Source organism: Callithrix jacchus, chromosome 11, assembly GCF_049354715.1.
Source record: "Callithrix jacchus isolate 240 chromosome 11, calJac240_pri, whole genome shotgun sequence".
Lineage (NCBI taxonomy): Eukaryota > Metazoa > Chordata > Mammalia > Primates > Cebidae > Callithrix > Callithrix jacchus.
Window position 1 is genome coordinate 91,448,763 of NC_133512.1, and position 21,987 is coordinate 91,470,749.

Here is a 21,987-nt window from a genome sequence, read left to right on the forward strand (position 1 = left end):
TAGAGCTGTACCTGCACGCTAAGACAAGAAAAGGGGAAATTATGTACTTAAAGTATTTGTATATCTAATGATTAACGATGTTATTAGAGCTGTACCTGTACCCTAAGACAAGAAAAGGGGAAATTATGTACTTAAAGTATTTGTATATCTAATGATTAACAATGTTATTAGAGCTGTACCTGCACACTAAGACAAGAAAAGGAGAAATCGTGTACTTAAAGTATTTGTATATCTAATGATTAACGATGTTATTAGAGCTGTACCTGCACACTAAGACAAGAAAAGGAGAAATCGTGTACTTAAAGTATTTGTATATCTAATGATTAACGATGTTATTGGAGCTGTACCTGTACACTAAGACAAGAAAAGGGGAAATTATGTACTTAAAGTATTTGTATATCTAATGATTAACAATGTTATTGGAGCTGTACCTGCACACTAAGACAAGAAAAGGGGAAATTTAAAGGAGCAAACAAAACGATCGTTAACAGATGTTATTGTCTATAGAGAAACTCCTATGAACTTAAAAATAGGTTATTAATTCAAATAAGAATTTAACAGGGATGCTGGGTACAGGATTAATATGTTTTTAAAAAATCAATAAATACCAGCAACGAATTGAAAATCTAATTAAAAATACCTTTTATAATAGCAAGACAGCCTAAGGTGTTGAAATAAATCTAACAAATGATATTTAAAACCTTTATGGAAACAATATATGGAAACAAAAAGTCTTATTGAGATGTTGGCTGGGCACAGTAGCTCCTGCCTCTAATCCCAGTACTTTGGGAGGCTGAGGTGGGAGGAGTTTGTGAATAGGAAAAGAATTCTGGAGATGGCGGGTGGTGATGGTACCACAAAAATGTGAGTGTAGTAATGCCACTGAATGGCACACTTCAAAGTGGGTAAGATGGTGAATTTTGTTATGCATATTTTACCACAATTTAAAAAAATGTAAGTAGATGATAAACCTGGCAGTGTTTTGTGGTTACCTGTGGGTAGGTTTGTGCAGAAGGTTGACTTGGAGGATGGTTGGGAGGATGATCATGGTAATGTTTGTTCTAGTTGGGTGGTATATCCATTGGTATTTAATGACATGTAAAGCTAAATACTGTACTTTTGTTATTTCAAAATAGAAAGGGAAAAGGGTGATTTATCCTTTGGTGATTGGCTTACATTAGCTAAACAGAGATTGATACATAAAACCAAATGCCAACTTGCTGATTTTCAATGGAAAAATATATTAATAAAAATGTGTTAATAAAATACTAATATGTGTGTATGCATGTGCACACACACTGGCCCACCCAAAGTAGCGATTGTTTATTGAGAGATGCAGGAAATATGGAAACCTGGGAGAGATGAGACCCAAAGGAGCTAACAGGGGAAGAGCAGGCAATGTAAGCTTCATGTACGTCTTTCCTGTTTTGTTCACTGTCATAAAGAATCTTCTGTGGTGTTTTGAAATTTCTTTTTTTTCTTCTTCTTCTTTTTTTAGAGACAGGGTTACACCATGTTGGCCAGGCTGGTCTTGAACTTCTGACCTCGGGTGATCTGCCTACCTCAGCCTCCCAAAATGCTGGGATGACAGGTGTGAGCCACCTTGCCCAGCTTTTTTTTTTTCTTTTTTCTTTTTGGAATTTCTAGTACTTTTTGTGTAAATGTATTATTTGCTACATAAACAATTTTATTACCTAAATTCTCATATTCCATTGCTTTTTATTATATTTTAAATCTTAAGATCTTTTATATTCATTATAATAATATAACACATGATAACCCTAATGATCTTTCTTTTGTTGTCTCTTTGTTGGAGTTTGTGCCTGAGTGTTTCATGAAATGAAAGTGGAGATTGGCTAAGATGTTCTACTGCATGACAGGTTTCTTCTAGGACTGAGCATTTGGCATTAGTATGAACTTGCTTTTATGGAACTGAGAATTAATGTTCTGGTAAAAGAAGCCTTGAGGTCCTTTGCTTTAGGTCCTTTACGAAAGTCATAGGTTTGTCTTGTTTGTTGTAAGCATTCTCCCCGACTTCCCTGTTTCCATGTGGTGTTGTCTTTTGTGACTTATTTCTGTCACTGGAGAGGTGGGGATGAAGGGTGGGGGTGGAAAGCACAGGGCCCTGAGGGCTGACAGACCTGATTTGAAAGTGAATTCTGGCATTCAGACAAATTATTTCACTCTTTTGAGTGTGAACTTTATTATGTATAATCAAATTTACCTTTTAATATATTGTAAAGATTCAGTAAATGAGTATAAAGCAACTAATAGGAGCTCTGCAAATGTTAGTTCTCATTTCTTCTTTTCCATGAATTTTGAACTGAAGAATTATTAGAACAAAAATAGAAGAAAAGAACCTTACTGGCTATCCAGTGAATTATCTGATGTGATGTACTAAGAAATATTTTTTCCCCAAATTTAGAATTATGTTTAAAATTTTTGATATATAGTTATTGTAGTCTTTTTATAATTCAGTTCTTTCATTTACGTATTGAAAACTTGTATTTTTTTACTTGTAATCTGGAGGATTTTTATTTGGCTAATATCATGGGAAATTTCTGCCCACAAATTTTAATGCAGTAGACATCTTAATTCAATGAACTAGCAATATGAGTGTCTTTATTTTAACTTATCCCAAATACTTTCATTTTGTCCAGCTTTTCCAGCTTGAGCATCTCATAGTTTTAATTTTTTTAACTTGTATAGACCACATTAAGCATATTTGCATATAAAATAAGACTACATAGCATATTAATATTTAAGAAACATTTCACTATTTTACTATAGAGCTAACAAAGCTTTTCCCAAAGCTGTTTTCTTTGACGTGAGACCAAAGCTCTTTCGTGTATACTTTTAATGATTACTAGGCAGCAAAGGGAGAAATATTTGAGACTCTGTATGCTTGTTTGTAGTTTTTTCATGGCTTAAAGTAAAATAATTAATACCTGCTTTTATTTTCTCTTTTTTATTAGTGCTTCTGTCGATCTTCCCAATGACTGTGTATATATTTGGTGCAGTCTTGATGCCATGCTGAGCAAACCTTATTTTAATGTTACTAAGCGACCCTTTTTGTTAAGTGAAAACAATGGCTTGATGTTTATTTTGAATGTTCTGTGAATGTAGAAGTTTTCCCAGGCTTCCTAATGGGTAGAGACATAGTGTATGAAGTGGTTTTTAACATCCCTTACAGGAGGGCAAGATGTCCAGGCAAAACCTTGTTTAAATGTTCATCACCATAGAAACATACCAGCTTCTCCATAGAGCTTTTGTGTGTACATTGTAATTTTCACTTCATTGATGTGAATTAAATGTATAATTGACCAGCACAAAAATTCCAAGAAGCAATTATATCATAACCATTTTAGTGTAGTAGACTATCCATTTAGTCCCTATTGAAATCTAAAAGAAATCGAAGTGTTTAGTCTTTAGTAATCTATTTCAACTAATTTAATCTTGTATAATATTGAGGTGGTTGTAATTTCCAAAAATGCTAGTATGAAATTAACATGATTAATTCTATAGGTTACTCAAAACAACTGGTGTTTCACTGGCAGAAAAGTACGTAATTTCAGTGGTGTTTCTAACTAATACACTGAGTGCTTATTATACTGCAATTTTAATAAGGAGGATGGAGTTTTGTGAAAGTAATTTAGGCTTAAGGGGTTTTTTTGTGGGGGATGGGAAGATAAATATTCCTACTGAGAATAAAAATACTGTGAAGTTCATGAAATGCTAGTATGATATGACATAATCTAAGCATTCAAAGCTAGGTGAAGGAAGTACAGTTACTGATAATAGATAGAAGTTCTCACAGTCCTGCGATCTGGTATGCAGGAGCCTTTTCTCATTCAGAGGAACAATGGAGACCTTCCTCCTTGTTTGCAGTGTTTTGCCACTTTGTTGTTTGAAGGGCATTTTAATAAGTTATTCTGACATCTGGTACATCTTTTAGCTCAGTATATGCAAGAATGGAGTTGATAGGAAGCTTCCCCTTGGGGCTTTCTAGCTCCTGATTCTGACCCTTAATGGAAAAATGAGCAGTCGGCATATTTTTTGCTTATATGCCGTCCTGCTGGTGATTAATGGTGGTGATAAAGTGCTCACAATGCTTTTCATTACTTTGCGGACAGAATGGCATCCAAAAGTCTAAAAATCTCACACATGGCATGCCCTAAAGCCTGTGTTCTTGAAGCTTGGTAATATTTTTATGATCTCAGAAAAGATACTGGTAACAGCTTATAGATTTTTAGTACTTGTATTTACTAGAGGAAGCTGAATTAACAAACGAAATCTCTATTTATAGTCCCAACACCTCCTCCCTAGCCCAAAGTTTTTGAAGGTAAAAAATTTGCCACGTTGCATTTAATGAACGTATGTATCTCTTTTTTTAAGGTTTATCTAAAGCTCTTGCATGTGGTACTTAATTGATTTTACGTTGGATGGGTTGTGTCTCATTTAATCACAGAAAGTAAAATTAACAAAAGGGAAAACTTAACTTCCTAGCCTCCTAGTGGATTAAGTCAGAATAACAGCTTTTTCTTCCTATATCAATTGTCTTCAATATTGCATCGGACAGGCATGATCACATTAAATAATTTTGATGGCTTGTACTGTAATGAAAGTATTGCCTTTCTGTAATGAAAGTATTGCCGATTTACTCTTTTAATGTACACCGATAACTAGAAATGAGCAGCTTTCTTTTCATGAGTTATTTGCTGGGTTTCAAAAGAAATACTGACTAATTGGAAATAACTTAAACAATTTATATGATTTGAGTACAGAAAGCTCTTTTGGCTAAATGTTTCTGAATTGACTGCTTAAATATGTGAGTATATATTTCAGATAGTTCTTATTAATAGTGTATCTGTAATAGAAAAGTCATCATATTGGATGAGTATAGTGGCAGGAGGAAAAGAAGGGATGAATTTGGGTTGTAATTACACAGTAGAATCAGAAGCACTTGGTGTTTGACTGGACCGAGGTTCGGGTTGTATGGTGGGGGGTCAGGTATGGGGTTCAGCAGGAAAGGGAGGTGACCAGGTTGTTTATCTGGCATAAACAACAAAGTGGATGATGATGCCATGTATTCAGATATATGATATTGAAGGAGGAGCAGAGATAGAGAATAAAATGATTAGTTTGGTCTTAGTATTAAGTTTAAGGTACGGATGAGATGTCTAATGAAGGATGGCAGTTGATATATATGGTTCTTGGCCACAGCAGTAAGATTTGGACTAAAGATATAACCTTCAGAGTTATTGGCTCTTGGAAAAGGCAAGATCACTTAGGTAAAAACTGAGCAATATATCATCTGTGAATCATCTTCATCAGAATCAGCTGAGGTACCACCTTGGGGTTGATGCTCAGGAATTGGCAGACTCCCTGGTAATTATGATGCATGTTGACTTTTGAGAAGCACTGATACGACATGGGAGAAAATGAACATCTGAGATTGGGCCCCAGGAGGAAAGGGATTCAAGGTATTTTCTTTTGTAGAATGAAAGAAATAGAAATGGAAACAGAAGCTAAGGTATAGAGGAGGGAAGGTGAGGGACTCACGGACCCCACTTAGCTGTGTCCTACTGAGGTAGAGTTAAAGTCAGCTGTAGTTGGAAGAAAGTAGTGGATGAGATTATAGATCAAAAATAAGAAGGAAAACAGTTTTTAAAATGTGGAAATTGCTAAAGTCAGCCAGAGATCAGCATAAAGATTGCCAAGTAGCATTGAAGGCCCACTTTGGAGTGTAGTAGTAAAACAGTCTCATGATTCTACAATACAAATTTTTTTGACAGGGCTGGGAATCATGGAGTAGGTGTCAGGGATTGTTGAAGTTGGTCTGGTGGAAGCCAGAGGTTCACAGAGCTCTAGAATGTTGTTGATACCGGATCAACATTAAAATTCACTAGTGAACCATGGGGTTTAGGCTGGTGAAAGAGAAGACTGGCTGGAAGGGTTGGGTGGGAACAAGGGAGTGGAGATTATGATGATGCGGAGGCAGAGCTGGGTTAGGCACTGAGGGGACAGAAAAGGATGGAAGTTGTGGACTAAGACGGCAGTTTCAAAGTTTGAGATCTTAGGGGTGAGGCTGAGAGATGGTGGAATAGGTTGAATGCATGTGGATGGCTACAGTAGAATGAGAATTAAGCTGATCGGAATTGAGGTGATGAGCTCCTATGTTACTCATGAGGGCAGGGGATCTGGTAAGAAGTACTTGTGGGCCAGATGCTCATATCATCGAGAAAGATGGGACTGCTTCTTATAGGTTTGTAGATGGTAGGGGACAAAGTTGGGAAGAGGGTGATAGGATGGCATTAGAAGGTAGCATAAATTTAATTTAGAAACACAAATGATATGTGAACTATATATATATGTGTGTGTGTTTTATATATATGTATAAAGTGTATATATATAAAATTCATTTGATCTTTCTATCAACCCTGTGAGGCAGGGGTCTTATTAATATCCTCATTTCACACGGGAGGAAACTGAAGCACAGCAAAGCGTAGTCATTTGCCCAAGGTTATACAGTGGTGGAACTAGGGTATGGACCCGAGCAATTTACTGTTGGTGTAGGGGCTCTTCACCAGTTTAGTATGTCTCATAAACTGAAATCAGATATATTTTTTAAAAGCTTTTTTGGGTACCAGTCTCTTGGAAGTTACTTTTTTTAAGAAAAAATTAAAAATTAAAACATTAGTTTGTATTCATGTTATATAAGTCATACACACCCACTCTAGAAAATTCAGAAAAAAAGAAGAGCATAAAGTATAATAGAAGAATTATTCCCTATCATTGTAATTCTAGAGATAAGACTATTAACCATACACATTCACATATTTTTCTAAATGTATTTTTAAAAGTAGGTTATACTATGCATGCAGTAAAATTATATTATGAAAATTCCCCATGTTTAAGATACAATGTCTCACTGTGGAAGTATCGTAATTCATTAATCTGTTTTTTACAGTTAGAGATGTAGGTTGTTTAGTTTGTATGTGTATGTGTGCATGTGCTGATCTTTTTACAGATTTGGTAAAATTGTTTAGAAAGATCTTTTTTTTTTTGAGACATAGTCTTGCTTTGTTGCCCAGGCTGGATTGCAGTGGCTTGATCTCGGCTCTCTGCAACCACCGTCTCCCAGGTTCAAGTGATTCTCATACCTGAGCCTCCTAAGTAGCTGGGACTAAGTGTACACCACCATCCCCTAATTTTTGTATTTTCAGTAGAGACATGTATGCCACCATGCCCTAATTTTTATGTTTTCGATAAGGTTTGGGCAAGACTCAAACTGTTGTTTTTTTTTTTTTTTTTAAAGGCACAGGGTCTCGCTCCGTTGCCCAGGCTGGAGTGCAGTGGTGTAATCATAGCTCACTGCAGCCTTGGATTACTGGGATCAGCAGTCCTACCTTGACCTTCCAAAGTGCTAGTTTGCCACGTTGGCCAGGCTGGTCTCGAACTCCTGATGTTGAACTCCTGAGTAGCTGGGACTATAGGTGTGCACCACCATGCCCCAATTTTTATATTTACAGTAAGATGGGGTTTTGTCATGTTTGCCAGGCTGGTCTCAAACTCCTGTCGTCAAGTGATCTGCCTCCTTAGCTTCCCAGTGTGTTGGGATTATAGGTGTGAACCACTAGGCCTGGCCAAAGATCTTCATTTTTAAATATTTGAAATACGATTATCATGGGAATTTTGGAAACTTGGAACTTTAAAAGTACTCACTTATAAAACTATCTGTACCAAGAACTTTTATTGAAGGGAAATTCCTTCTCAGTATTTTAAATTTCTTTAAAGGGTTTTGCTTTAGACACTTTAGAAAAGTTCATTTTCCTTGAAGTGTGCCCTACTCATTTCATTTTTCTTTGTTTTTTATTTTATCTTTTAGTTTCAGGGGTATTTGTGCAGCTTGTTATGTAGATAAATTGTGTGTTGTGAGGTTTGGTGTACAGATAATTTCATCACTCAGGTTTGTTTGTTTATTTCTTGAGACTGAGTCTTACTCTGTCACCTGGGTTGGAGTACAGTGGAGCAAGCTTGGCTTATTATAGCCTCTGCCTCCTGGGTTCAAGTGATTCTCCTGCCCCAGCCTCCCGAGTAGCTGGGATTAAGGGCACACACCACCACACTGGCTGATTTTTTTTTTTTTTTTTTGAGACAGAGTCTTGCTCTGTTGTCCAGGCTGGAGTGCAGTGGCATGATCTCAGCTCACTGTAAGCTCTGCCTCCTGGGTTCAAGTAATTTTCTTGCCTCAGCCTCCCGAGTAGCTAGGATTGCAGGTATGTGCCACCATGTCCAGCTAATTTTTGTATTTTTAGTAGAAACGGGGTTTTACCGTGTTGGTCAGGCTGGTCTTGAATTCCTGACCTTATGATCCGCCCACCTCAGCCTCCCAAAGTGTTGGGAGTACAGGCATGAGCCACCATGCTTGTCTTTGTCACCCAGGTTATAAACATAGTACCTGATAGATAGATTCTCCCCCTCTTCCCACCATCCACCTTTAAGTAGGTCCCAGTGTCTGTTGTTCCCTTCTTTGTGTCCATGTGTACTCAATGTCTAGCTCCCACTTATAGGGGAAAACATGCAATATTTGGATTTCTGTCCCTGCATTAATTTGCTTAGGATCATGGCCTCCAGCTCCATTCATGTTGCTGCAAAGGACATGATCGCATTTTTTTTTTTTTCGAGATGGAGTTTTGCTCTTGTCACCCAGGCTGTAGTGTAGTGGTACAAGCTTGGCTCACTGCAGCCTCCACCTCCTGGGTTCAAGCAATTTTCCTGTCTCAGCCTCCTTAGTAGCTGGGATTATAGGTGCTTGCCACCGTGCTCAGCTAATTTTTGTATTTTTAGTAGAGATGAGGTTTCACCATGTTGCCCAAGCTGGTCTTCAACTCATGCCTGGGATTACAGGCATGAGCCACTGCGCCTGGCCGATCTCATTCTTTTTTTTTTTGGCTCCATAATATTCTATGGTGTGTATGCACCACGTTATCTTTATTCCATCTACTCTTGATGAGCATTAGGTTTATTCCATGCTTTTGCTCTTGTGAACAGTGTTTCAGTGAACATATTAGTGCATGTATCTTTACGTTAGAATGATTATATTCCTTTGAGTATATACCCAATAATGCGATTGCTGGATCAAGTGGTAGTTCTAAGTTCTTTGAGAAATTGCCACACTGCTTTCCACAGTGGCTGAACTAATTTATGTTCCCATGAACAGTGTATGAGGATTCCCTTTCCTCTGCAACCTCACCAGCATCTGTTGTTTTTTGACCTTTTAATGATGGCCATTTTGACTGGTGTGAGGTGGTATCTCATTGTGGTTTTGATTGCATTTCTCTAATGATTAGTGGTGTTGAAGTTTTTTTTTTAATATGCTTATTGGCCACATTATGTCTTCTTTAGAAAAATGTCTATTCCTGGCCGGGCGGTGGCTCACGCCTGTAATCCAGCACTTTGGGAGGCCGAGGCGGGTGGATCACAAGGTCAAGAGATCGAGACCATCCTGGTCTACATGGTGAAACCCCGTCTCTACTAAAGACACAAAAAATGAGCTGGGCATGGTGGTGCGTGCCTGTAATCCCAGCTACTCGGGAGGCTGAGGCAGGAGAATTGCCTGAACCCAGGAGGCAGAGGTTGCGGTGAGCCGAGATCGCGCCATTGCACTCCAGCCTGGGTAACAAGAGCGAAACTCCGTCTCAAAAAAAAAAAGAAAAGTGTCTGTTCCTGTTCTTTGCCCACTTTTTAGTGTGGTTGTTTGTTTTTTGCTTAATTTTTTTTAAGTTTCTTATAGATTCTGGATATTTGACCTTTGTCAGATGCATAGTTTGCAAATACTTTCTCCCATTATTTAGATTGTCATTTATTCTGTTGGTAGGTTTCTTTTTTGTTTGTTTGCTTATTTGTTTCTTGCTGTGCAGAAGCTGTTTAATTAGGACCCATTTATCAATTTTTGTTTTTGTTTTAGTTACTTTTGGTGTCTTCATCATGAAATCTTTGCCAGGGCCTCTGTCTAGAATGGTATTTCGCAGGTTTTTTTTTCCCCAGGGTTTTTACAGTTTTAGATTTTACATTTAAGTCTTTACTCCGTCTTGAATTGATTTTTGTATATGGTGTAAGAAAGGGATCCAGTTTCAGCCATCTGCATATGGCTAGTTATCCCAGCACCATTTATTAAAAAGGGTGCCCTTTCCCCATGGCTTGTTTTTGTTGATTTTGTTGATGATCAGATGGTTATAGGTGTATGGCTTTATTTCTGGGCCCTCTATTAATCTACGTGTTCCATTGATCTATGTGTCTGTTTTTAATAGCAGTACCATGCTCTTTTGGTTACCGTAGCCTTGTAGTATAGTTCAAAGTTGAGTAGTGTGATGCCTCCAGCTTTGTTCTTCTTGTTTAGGATTGCTCTGACTATATGGGCTCTTTTGGTTCTATATGAATTTTAGAGTAGTTTTTTTGAATTATGTGAAGAACGTCACTGGTAATTTGATAGGAATAGCATTGAATCCATACATTCCTTTGGGCAGTGTGGCCATTTTAGCAATGATTCTTCCTATCTATGAGTGTGGACTTTTTTTATTTGTTTGTGTCATCTCTGATCCCCTTGAGCAGTGTTTTGTATTCTTGTTGTAGAGATCTTTCACTTCCCTGGCTAGCTGTATTTCTAGGTATTTTGTTTCATTTTATTTTTTTTTGTTTGGCTATTCTTGGATGTTATTGGTTTATGGAAGTGCTACTGATTTTTCTACATTGATTTTGTATCCTGAAACTTTGCTGTCATTGTTTATCAGATCTAGCAGCTTTTGGGCAGAGACTATGAGATTTTCTAGGTATAAAATTATATCATCTGCAAACACAGATAGTTTGACTTCTTCTCTTCTTATTTGGATGACTTCTATTTCTTTTTTCTTTTCTTTTTTACTTTTTTTTTGAGTCAGAGTCTTCCTCTATCGCCCAGGCTGGAGTGCAGGGGCGCAATCTCAGCTCACTGCGACCTCCACCTCCCGGGTTCAAGCTAGCCTCCTGCCTCAGTCTCTCTAGTAGTTGGGACTACAGGTACCTGCCACCACGCCTGGCTAATTTTTGTATTTTTAGTAGAGGGAGGGTTTCATCATGTTGGCCATTCTGGTCTCGAACGCCTGACTTCAGGTGATCCACCCCCCTCGGCCTCCCAAAGTGTTGGGATTACAGACGTGAGCCACCGTGCCCAGCCTTTTCTTTCTCTTGCTGGATTGCTCTGGCTAGGACTTCCTAGTAATATGCCAAATACAAGTGGTGAGAATGGACATCCTTGTCTTGTTACTGTTCTCAAGGGGCTATGCTTCCAGCTTTTGCCTGTTCTGTATGATGTTGGCTGTGGGTTTGTCAAAGATGGCTCTTATTACTTTGAGGTATGTTCCTTCAAAGCCTAGTTTGTTGAGATTTTTTAACATGAAAGGATGTTGAATTTTATTGAAAGCTTTTTCTGCATGTGTTGAGATGATCCTGTGGTTTTTGTTTTTAGTTTTGTTTATGTGATGAATCACATTTATTGATTTGAGTGTGTTGAACCAACCTTGCATCCCATGGATAAAGCCTACTTGATCGTGTTGTATTTGCTTTTTGATGTGCTATTGGATTCAGTTTGCAAGTATTTTCTTGAGGGTTTTTGCATCTATGTTCATCAAGAATATTGGTGTTAAGTTTTCTTTTTCTTTTTGTGTCTTAGCCAGGTTTTGGTATCAGAATTTCTGGGCGGAGCATGGCTGTCTGCACAAGGCAGAAAGAACAGATCCCACAGTCAGGGTGCTAGCTGGACACCATAGGTACATGGCAAAGCTGGACACTGTAGGTACAGGGCAAAGCCGGACACCGCAGGTATGTGGCAAAGCTGGGCACTGTAGGTACAGGGCAAAGCCAGACACCGTAGGTACGTGGCAGAGCTGGGCACTGTAGGTACAGGGCAAAGCCGGACACCGCAGGTACGTGGCAGAGCTGGGCACTGTAGGTACAGGGCAAAGCCGGACACCGCAGGTACGTGGCAGAGCTGGGCACTGTAGGTACAGGGCAAAGCCGGACACCGCAGGTACGTGGCAAAGCTGGGCACTGTAGGTACAGGGCAAAGCCGGACACCGCAGGTACGTGGCAAAGCTGGGCACTGTAGGTACAGGGCAAAGCCGGACACTGCAGGTATGTGGCAAAGCTGGGCACTGTAGGTACAGGGCAAAGCCAGACACCATAGGTACGTGGCAAAGCCGGGCACTGTAGGTGTGTGGCAAAGCCGGACACCGTATGTGCGTGGCAAAGCTGGACACCTTTGCTGGATACCATAGGTACATAGCAAAGCTGGATACTGTAGGTACATGGCAAAACTGGACACCGTAGGTGCGTGGCAAAGCCGGACACCGTATGTGTGTGGCAAAGCTAGACACCTTTGCTGGACACCATAGGAACGTGGCAAAGCTGGATACTGTAGGTACATGGCAAAGCTGGATACTGTAGGTACATGGCAAAGCTGGACACTGTAGGTTCATGGCAAAGCTGGATACTGTAGGTACATGGCAAAGCTGGACACCGTAGGTTCATGGCAAAGCTGGATACTGTAGGTACATGGCAAAGCTGGACACCGTAGGTACATGGCAAAGCCGGACACTGTAGGTACAGGGCAAAGCCAGACACCGTAGGTGCGTGGCAAAGCCGGACACCGTATGTGCGTGGCAAAGCTAGACACCTTTGCTGGACACCATAGGAACGTGGCAAAGCTGGATACTGTAGGTACATGGCAAAGCTGGATACTGTAGGTACATGGCAAAGCTGGACACTGTAGGTTCATGGCAAAGCTGGATACTGTAGGTACATGGCAAAGCTGGACACCGTAGGTTCATGGCAAAGCTGGATACTGTAGGTACATGGCAAAGCTGGACACCGTAGGTACATGGCAAAGCCGGACACTGTAGGTACAGGGCAAAGCCAGACACCGTAGGTGCGTGGCAAAGCCGGACACCGTATGTGCGTGGCAAAGCTGGACACCTTTGCTGGACACCATAGGTACATGGCAAAGCTGGATGCTGTAGGTACATGGCAAAGCTGGACACCGTAGGTTCATGGCAAAGCATGTAGCACGGGTGCTCATCTAATGACCTTGGAGTAAAGGACCAAGGAGTATAAGTCCCTACCTGCTACCCCCTTCCTACCTGCATGCCTCACACTCCCTGCAGGAGAGATAGAGTAATCTCCTGGCAACTGTTGCTGTAGACCCCGAGTTGGGCACATATGGCACTCCCTGGTCAGCATTCCCAGAGTAGGAAAATTACTGAATTCAACTGATAAGGTGTGGGCAAGACTCAAACCGTTTTTTCTTTTCTTTTTTTTTTTTTTAAAGACACAGGGTCTTGCTCTGTTGCCCAGGCTGGAGTGCAGTGGTGTAATCATAGCTCACTGCAGCCTTGGACTCCTGGGCTCAGCAGTCTTACCTTGACCTCCCAAAGTGCTAGGTTAACATGTGTGAGTCACTGTGCCCAGCTAATTGTTACTTTCTTTTTTTGTAAAGATGGAGTCTCACTGGGTTGACCAGGTTGGTCTTGAACACCTGGCCTTAGGTGATCTTCCTGCCTCAGCTTCCCAAAGCACTGGGATTACAGGTGTGAGCCACTGAGCCTGGTGTCAGGTGACTTTTTGAGTAGGGTCTTTGGGCTTATTCCATTTGTGATGTAGCTTGCATTGCTGACTCTATATTAAATTGGTGTTGATGTTTTACCTGATCGTACTATGCATGCTTGGGCTCAGGGACTGTGCCCTCCCTTTGGCCCCATATAAACAATATAGGACCCCAGAAGGAGAAGCTAATATCACAGCTTTTGTGAGAGAATTAGTAGCTTCCTAGTACTCAAAGAGGCCATTGCCTGAAGTAGCAGTGCCTCTCCTACCTGCCACTGCCTCCAAGCCGACTCCTGAGCAAGGACAGCTGTTAATCTGCTGCTCAGCTCCTGTTGAAGTGGATTGCCTGACCTGTGGGGCCATGTGACTTTCTAGCCTGGCATCCCCCTTCTGGGGTGGAGCAGCTTAGATTCCATGTCCAGTAAAATGGAAGAGGCTTAACAGACCTCCTGGCCAAATAAAAATGTTCTCTCCTAGAGCCCAACCTGCCTGACCTTACTTGGCATTAACGTTTCACATGAAAAAGTGGCAGTTACCTCCTGGGGAAACCCTATTTCCTAATCCACTGTTGAAGCCAAACCACCCAGTTAGGCCCTCCCCTGAGGCCCTCCTAATGTCGAGGCTGAGCTCTCTGACCTTCTGCTGCATCAGAAGCTGATGGTATGCACTGGGTAGTGGCAGCCCATCAAAATGAACACGTATTTAGGAATTTTTATTTTTAGAAATTTAAATGAATTTTTAAATTAATATCAAATTTGCATAAACATCCAGAATATAATGAATAAAGGTTTTCTATTTTTTAAATTTATTTGGCTTTTTTGAGGCAGAGTCTGACTCTGTCACCCAGGCTAGAGTGTAGTGGTGCAGTCTCAGCTCACCGCAACCTCCGCATCCCAGGTTCAAGCAATTCTCCTGCCTCAGCCTCCTGAGTAGCTGCGATTACTGGCACCTACCACCATGCCCAGCTAATTTTTGTGTTTTTAGTAGACATGAGGGTTTTACTATGTTGATCAGGGTGGTCTTAAACTCCTGACCTCAAGTGAACTGCCCATCTTGGCCTACCAAAGTGCTGGGATTACAGGCATGAGCCGTCATGACTGGCCCGGTTTTGTATTTATTTAAATATCCTATAAAGAATAATTACAATAAAGCTCTATGTACTCACCAGTTAAACTAAAGGAATAGAACACAATAATGCAGTGGACAGTAAATTTCATGAATGTAAAATGTCCTACTTTGTCCCATTTAACATTTTTTTGTTTTGCACTCTTCTGTATTTAAACTAGACTGTTATATTTTTAAAAAATTAAATAGTAAGTTTTTAATCATTACTTTCACTTTTATTTTTTAGTATCACTTTAGTTTTCATAGGTCTTACACAGTTGAATTTTGTTTTTTGACCTGATTTGCATATATAATTAGACTAGATATATTTGGTTTTATCATTTTCTGTTTTCATATTTTATATATTTTGTTGTGTTTAATATCTTGCTAAACTGGTTTTCTATTTTTAACTGTATTTTCTTTTTTGTTCTATTCTCTAGTATCTTAGTAGTATTACTTTTGATACTAGTGACTATTACTGCTGCTAATTCTGTTTCTTTGATACCAGTAAGATTAGTGGTAACCTTAAGTTTTTAATAGCATTATTTAACTTTAATTTCTCTACTGTCAGTAAAAAGTGAAATGTATCATTTTAAATGACCCCTATTTAAAATGAATTTTTTCTTTAACTCTTTTTTTTCTCATCTAAATGTCTAGTTCTTTATGTATAAAATAATCAAGAATTATTATTAAATGACTTCTCTTTCAAAAATATTTTTTGGAATTGCATTTTAGTTTATAACTATATACATATATCATTATTCATATTTATCTTTATTAAAAAAAAAGAAAGGTCATTGTTCACCAACAATTCTGTGCAGCCACCTCACAGTCCTTTGGGAAGGACCAGGTAGGAGGGTGATGTGGGCTCCTGTACTCAGCGGAGCCCCGAGTTTCAGTCCCTCTCCTTCCTGAAGTTCCCCTGCATGCTCAGGTGGGTCTGTATGGCTTTTATTCCCCGGAAGAACACGGAGACCCCTACTTTACCCCAGTCGTCTTTTTTCCTAACCATCTGAGGTCGGAGCTGGGGGAGGACAGATGATGGGGCAATGGGAAAAGTAACTGCCACACCATTGAGCAAGGCGCCTTTCATTTTGAGCAGCTAGTGGCTGCATATGGCTCAGCCAAATTTGTAATGTCATCAGTTTATGCATAGGTCTACAGCCTCATTCCTGACACTGTTTATTCGGCTTTGGGACTCCTCGATAGAGCAGCTGTACCCACAGGACCTTTTAGCTGGTGTTGCAGGCTCGCTGTTGCACCGTCACGATAACATTCCTTCCTGCTTCCGCTCAGAGGAGAGGGAGTGACAACCTAGCCAGCAGTGGGCTCAGCCTCGCTACCTACCTTGGCCTGCAGACTGTCGCCAGCAGCTAGGACTGCTTGGGGTCCCTGCTCCTCCTGCTTGCCCACCAGATAGGCGAGCACAGTCACTACTATTAATAGATCCAGGAGTCTTCGCACAGCCCTTAAGCCAATCTGCAGGGCCCCTCTTTCGTTTCCAGAAAGCCGTCTATTAGCCTTCTATCCTTGTCACCCAAACCTGTCAAGAACTGTGAAGGGTCTGAGGTTTTATCCTGCTTCCAAACTAACCTAATCTCCCAGTTTCATGGATTCTGGTTGTAAACATGAGATGTCTGGGTCGGAGGCAAAGGACTTGGTTATGCACAGCACATAACCAAGTGCACAGGCTTCCTTTTCGTGCCCGTTCCCCTAGACCCCAAGCCCCACAATGGTTCTGTATCACAGCTAGGGAACCCACAGTAGTTATATTGGGCTGCAAGCAACTCTGTCTAACCTTTGCTTGGAGGTGAACATTGTGCTACTAGACAGTAAACAAACCTGTCCTTTGCTTCAGAGATATGCTATCTCTAAATCCCAAGGCCGTCTGCTGTGCAAACCTTAAGAAGACAGTTCCAAGTAAGGTCTGTCCCTGCCTCTGCTTGTGAGATGCATAGAAATGTGAGAGACCCATTGAGCATTGCCTCCCAGCACATAGGCACGTATCTGAAGAAAACAAGTTTAATTGCTAAGAAATAGTTCTTACCAAAATAACAGAGGAAGCCTATAAATTTTATGGTGATTTGTGGTTTCCCAACATTTATTATCATCATAAAAATTATATTGTACTTATTGTTATAGTGTCATAATTATTTAACATAACAATTATAACTTCTTTGGACGGTGGGTTTTAAATGGTTCCAAGGAGCCACCACTGTGTAGTTCATATATGTAACACTTCTGACACTGCTACACTGTTTCGTTGACATAATAGGTATAATGCATGTATTATTTGTTTTGGGAGCCCTACTCTTTAGTTCATATATTTCTTAGGGGCTGGTTGGAGGCAGGGAAAGACCGAATTGAGAGAGTATAACACAGATACTAGAGCAAATCTGCATAAACATGCAAGACATAATTTTATCTCCTTTTATCTGTTTATTGATAGGGTTTCCATAAAATATTTAATGTGTAATAAAAAGCATTAATGCTTAGAGAGAAAAGAAGGGAAGGAGGAAGAAAGGAAGAGAGAAATCATTGTTAAAGGTGGTGAATAATGTTTTGGTATCTGTATTAGTCTGTTAATCTGTCTCACGCTGCTATGAAGAAATACCTGAGACTGGGTAATTTATAAAGAAAAGAGGTTTAGTTCACTTACAGTTCGGCATGGCTGGGGAGGCCTCAGGAAACTTACAATCATGGCAGAAGGCACCTCTCCACAAGGTGGCAAGAGAATGAGTGGCAGCAGGGAAAATGCCAGACACTTATAAAACCATCAGATCTTGTGAGAACTCACTCACTATCATGAGAACAGCATGGGGGAAACTGCCCCCATGATTCAGTTACCTCCCCTGGGTCCTTCCCATGACATGGGGGGATTATGGAGATTACGACCGAAGATGAGATTTGGTTGGGGACACAGGCAAACCATGTCAGTATCTTAAATAGTTTGAAAGTTGTGAAGTGGAAGTTCAAAGGGCTCTTCAGTAAAGTAGTAGTGTGTGTTTTGTTGTAGTGAGTTTTGTGACTATTCATATTTCATTTCCTGTGATTAATAGCTACTTACTATGAGATCTCATGTGTTAAAATACAAGCCTAATTCATTCTGGTTCACTGGCCTCCCATGCTGTGAACACTTAAGGTGAGCTGACTCTCAGATTTGAGGAAGTGTTTTAAACCTGCCAAGTGCAGCCCTGTGGTAAGTTTGCGATATTGTTGAAGGACTGGTAAGAAAAAGCCACTTCACCTCAGAGGTCATCATTTAGGGCTAGGTATACTTCTCCATGGTTTTAGGACATTTCCTCTCCTTTCTATTGAATTTGAAGAACTGGGTGCTGTGATTTTAGTGTAACCTATTCCTGTAATTCATAAATGAGAATACTTAGGAGAATATTGAAATAAATGTATGTTTTGGAATTCTATAACTCATATCTTTAAACTGTTTAAAATGTGGAACGAGATTATATGATTTATTGAGAAATATGGATGTATTTATAATTTTGTTGGTTGTATTAGATAATTGTAGGTTAGTTCATTGCAGTAAAAAATATCAGTATGAATCTTTAACTTATGGTTGCAGATTCAATTATTTGGTGACTTTTTGGGGAGTAAAAAGAGGTTTCTTTTTTTGTCTTGTCCTGCAATTTTTAAGTTTTAAAAGTCTAGCCTTCAGTTTGGTCCTGAGTTCAGAATTTGTTTTACATTTAAAACAAAATTGTGCATAATGATTATATTATTATATTCCATCCTCATGGAATACATGAAGTTCTATATAATGTGAAGACAAGCATCATATACAATTGGTAAAAGCAGTATCTCTATAGTTTATAATGTTGGAATACAATGGACAGTTCTCCAGCGGCACAGTAGAGGGCTCCGGAGGCTGTGAGGAGCGCCAGAGTCCGTGCTAGAGAGAGCCGGCGCTCTCCAGCAACGCGGAGCAGTGCGTGCCCCCAGTTCAGTGCTCAGTGAACTCCTTGGCTGTATGCCATAATTAGCCTTCTGTTCCCTTGATTAGAATCAAGGATAGAAATTCATTAATCTGCTTTGTTAGTGGAAAGTGTTAGGAAAGTAATTAATTGTTTAAAATGGTTCTGCAGATGTTTTTTATGAAGAATTTTTTTTTGTATTTTATCCAAGCTTAATAATATTTTTTGTAATTTTGAAAAGTCAGTCTAAACACTATAAACCATAAGTATTAGTGTTTTTTTCCTGTTAATATAAATTTCCTCTCCTTCCAAGGGATTATTTTATGCTTTCATATAGGCAGAAACCTTATTGTTCATGAAATGATGTGAAATACTAAAATTCTATTTCTGCTGTATTTTTCAGGGAATCCGAGCCCGCATTTTAGAGACTCTGGTCATGCTGCTGCTTCTTGCATTACTCATTCTTGGGATAGTGTGGGTAGCTTCAGCTCTCATTGACAATGACGCAGCAAGCATGGAATCTTTATATGGTACGGACGTCCTTGTTTTCACCAGTTTCTTCAATGAAAACTATAGTTTAGGATATAACGACACATTCCGTTTTAAAAACATTTAAATAATTCTGTGTATGGTTAACAAAGACGTTTGATGTTAATTTACAGAATTAAGAAATCTTTAGATATCTTTAAGAATGAAGTTTTATTTCTTTAATATGCAAAGAACAAGTAAGTAGCTTTTCAGATTTTGTTGTTGTTGTTCATTGGTTTTTGTTCTTCAGATTCCATAGAACCTTTTTTTCTCCCTCCAAACAGGTTTTGCTAAAGGCTTACTTCTTGGTTTTCTATTTTCGATCTTTTTATTGTATAATTTAGTCATCATATGGTTTAATAAACTCAAATAGGCAATTACAAGGTTTACATGAGGTGTGAGTCAGCCTCTATCTTATTGTAAAATAGACAGACTGTATCTTAATGTGCAGCATTTTGGATTTATTAAAATATGTTTACTTTTTTAAATAGATCTCTGGGAGTTCTATCTACCCTATTTATATTCCTGTATCTCATTGATGGGATGTTTGTTACTTCTCTGTAAGTATTTTTCAGACTTAATATTGATAGAAAAGTAGAGTTATCCTGTATTCTGGAAAATTGTAGGAAGTTTTCTGATGAGATATTTTAACTATTTGAAGATTTTTTTGAGTTCGCCTTAACTATTTTTATTCAAAATAAATTTTGATAAATGGAAACTTTGAAATAATAAGGTGCTTTTATTGTTCTCTCAGGAAAGCCTCTTCTACCGGGTTGTAGAGAGAGATGGACGGACAGACAGACACATGCACACACTCTCACTCACACACTCATACACAGGTATATACACTGACACACAAACTGCGCACACTCATAAACATATGTCCTACCCTCAACCCCACACACGTCACAATGCTAGATTCTGCTTTTTAATGGAAATGGTAGAATTATGTGTGATGAGTTTGTGGCTTTTTGAAAGTTTGTTTTCTTTTACTTGAAGCATCACAGCCTATCTCAGGGGTATTATAAATAGATAAATATAGTTTAAAGGGCTTAAGACTATGGTTGTCAGCTTTAGATATTCTTGTTTCTCAGTCCTATTAATACTTGAAATTTAACTGATTCTTTGCTCATTTTTCTTTAATTTATTTAAGCACGAGTATTTATTCTTCAACTGCTAGAATCTTGAATATTATTCTAAGCCTTTGCCGTCACATGTCTTTCATAACTATTTATGCCTATCCTCCTCACGTGCCCCTCTAGCTTCTGTATTGATGAAGGTGAAGAGTCCTCTGACAAAACACTGAGAATCTCAACTGGAGAGAAGAATGTTCTTAAAATGAACAATGTTTAAGAAGAATGTTCTTAGAATAATCTTTGAGTTTGTCTTATTTTTATGGTCTAGTTGTTTTTCTCTCCAAGCTCTCTAATGTAGTTTTTTGTCTTTTGGTGATCTTATGTCTGCAGTGTGTACACCAGTTGGCCTTTCCCGTATGTTCACAGTGATGGGTCAGTTGCTAGTGAAGCCAACAGTAAGTATTTAATTATATATCATTTTGTTTATTAAATAAATCTGTTTACATTTGAGCATTTTTTTTAGATTGTGAGCTAGCATTTAGAAATAAAAGAATATTTTTTGTACATTTATCTATCAAATTGTTGTTTCATAATTTTTAAAAATAGAACTTACGTTAAATTTTCAATCTTTGGAAACCAAATTTGGTTTTGCTTTTAAAATACTAACTATAGGCACACAGGTAAAAAGTCGTCTCTCAAATTTTAGTACAAAATTTATAAATATTTACAGGTATTTTAGGTATCCATTGCCTAATAGCAAAAAGTACCTCTATTATGTTTCAAAATTTAGTATGCTTTGATTTACAAAATGGTTATATTTCTGAAAGTTTGTCTGTATATTATGTCGCGATTAACTGAGCCATACTTTACCTTGAATCTTAGAAATGCTGTTTACTAGTTTTTTTGGTTGTAATTCTAATGATTTGTCGCTTTCTTTGGTCTCCATTTTGTCAGATATTTAATTATATAAAAATAATTTCTTAGCTGCACCTAGGAAATGTGTAACTTGTTTTCGTGGTTGCTCATTGCCTGTGAACTGAAGTCTAAACTACTTACCTCTTGCAAAGCCTTTCACAGCCTGGTCCACACTAACCTTTCCTGTAGCTGTCCTTCTGTTTACTCTCACTCTAACTCAGGAGCATACGTGCTGTGCTCTAAAAAGGCTCTATGCAATCTGTCTCCCTGCAAGGTCTCGTACCTGCTCCAGCTACCTAGCAGCCTCCTGAGACCTAGCTCAAGTATCAGCTCCACTGTCTATGTATCTTTGAACCTTGCCTTGCTTCTTCAAGGACAAATAATTAAACTCCTTTCTTTGCATCTGTCTCAGGAGTGATATTTATTAAATCATTATGGTTATGTTTGTCTTCCTTGTTGTGATTCATTTAGGGAAAGACTGAGGAAGTGTTATCGTGGACGTTCTTTTAATAAATGCTTAATTGTGAAAATCATAATATTTAAATTTTCTTTTAAAGATAAAGTTTAATTTTTTATTTATAAAAATACATAAACATGGCTGGGCATGGTGGCTCATGCCTATAATCCCAGCACTTTGGGAGGCTGAGGCAGGCAGATCACAAGGTCAAGAGATCGAGACCATTCTGGCTAACATGGTGAAACCCCGTCTCTACTAAAAATACAAAAATTAGCTGGGCATGGTGGTGCGTGCCTGTAGTCCCAGCTACTCAGGAGGCTGAGGCAGGAGAATTGCTCAA

General features: G+C 39.0%; 1 protein-coding gene across 22 annotated transcripts in view; it reads left to right on the forward strand.

Moving 5' to 3' along the window:
- Nucleotides 1-21,987, forward strand: part of LMBR1 (limb development membrane protein 1) — a 242,939-nt gene that overhangs the window by 104,743 nt on the left and 116,209 nt on the right. For all 22 annotated transcript variants that reach the window (XR_013524121.1, XR_013524115.1, XR_004728109.3 and 19 more), the window contains 3 exons: nt 19,075-19,201; nt 19,691-19,759; nt 20,666-20,730. Coding sequence is in view for 16 of the 22 variants with exons in the window: in XM_078343354.1 (XP_078199480.1) it covers nt 19,075-19,201; nt 19,691-19,759; nt 20,666-20,730 (261 nt within the window). In the remaining 6 variants the exon portion in view is untranslated. The remainder of the gene's footprint in view (nt 1-19,074; nt 19,202-19,690; nt 19,760-20,665; nt 20,731-21,987) is intronic.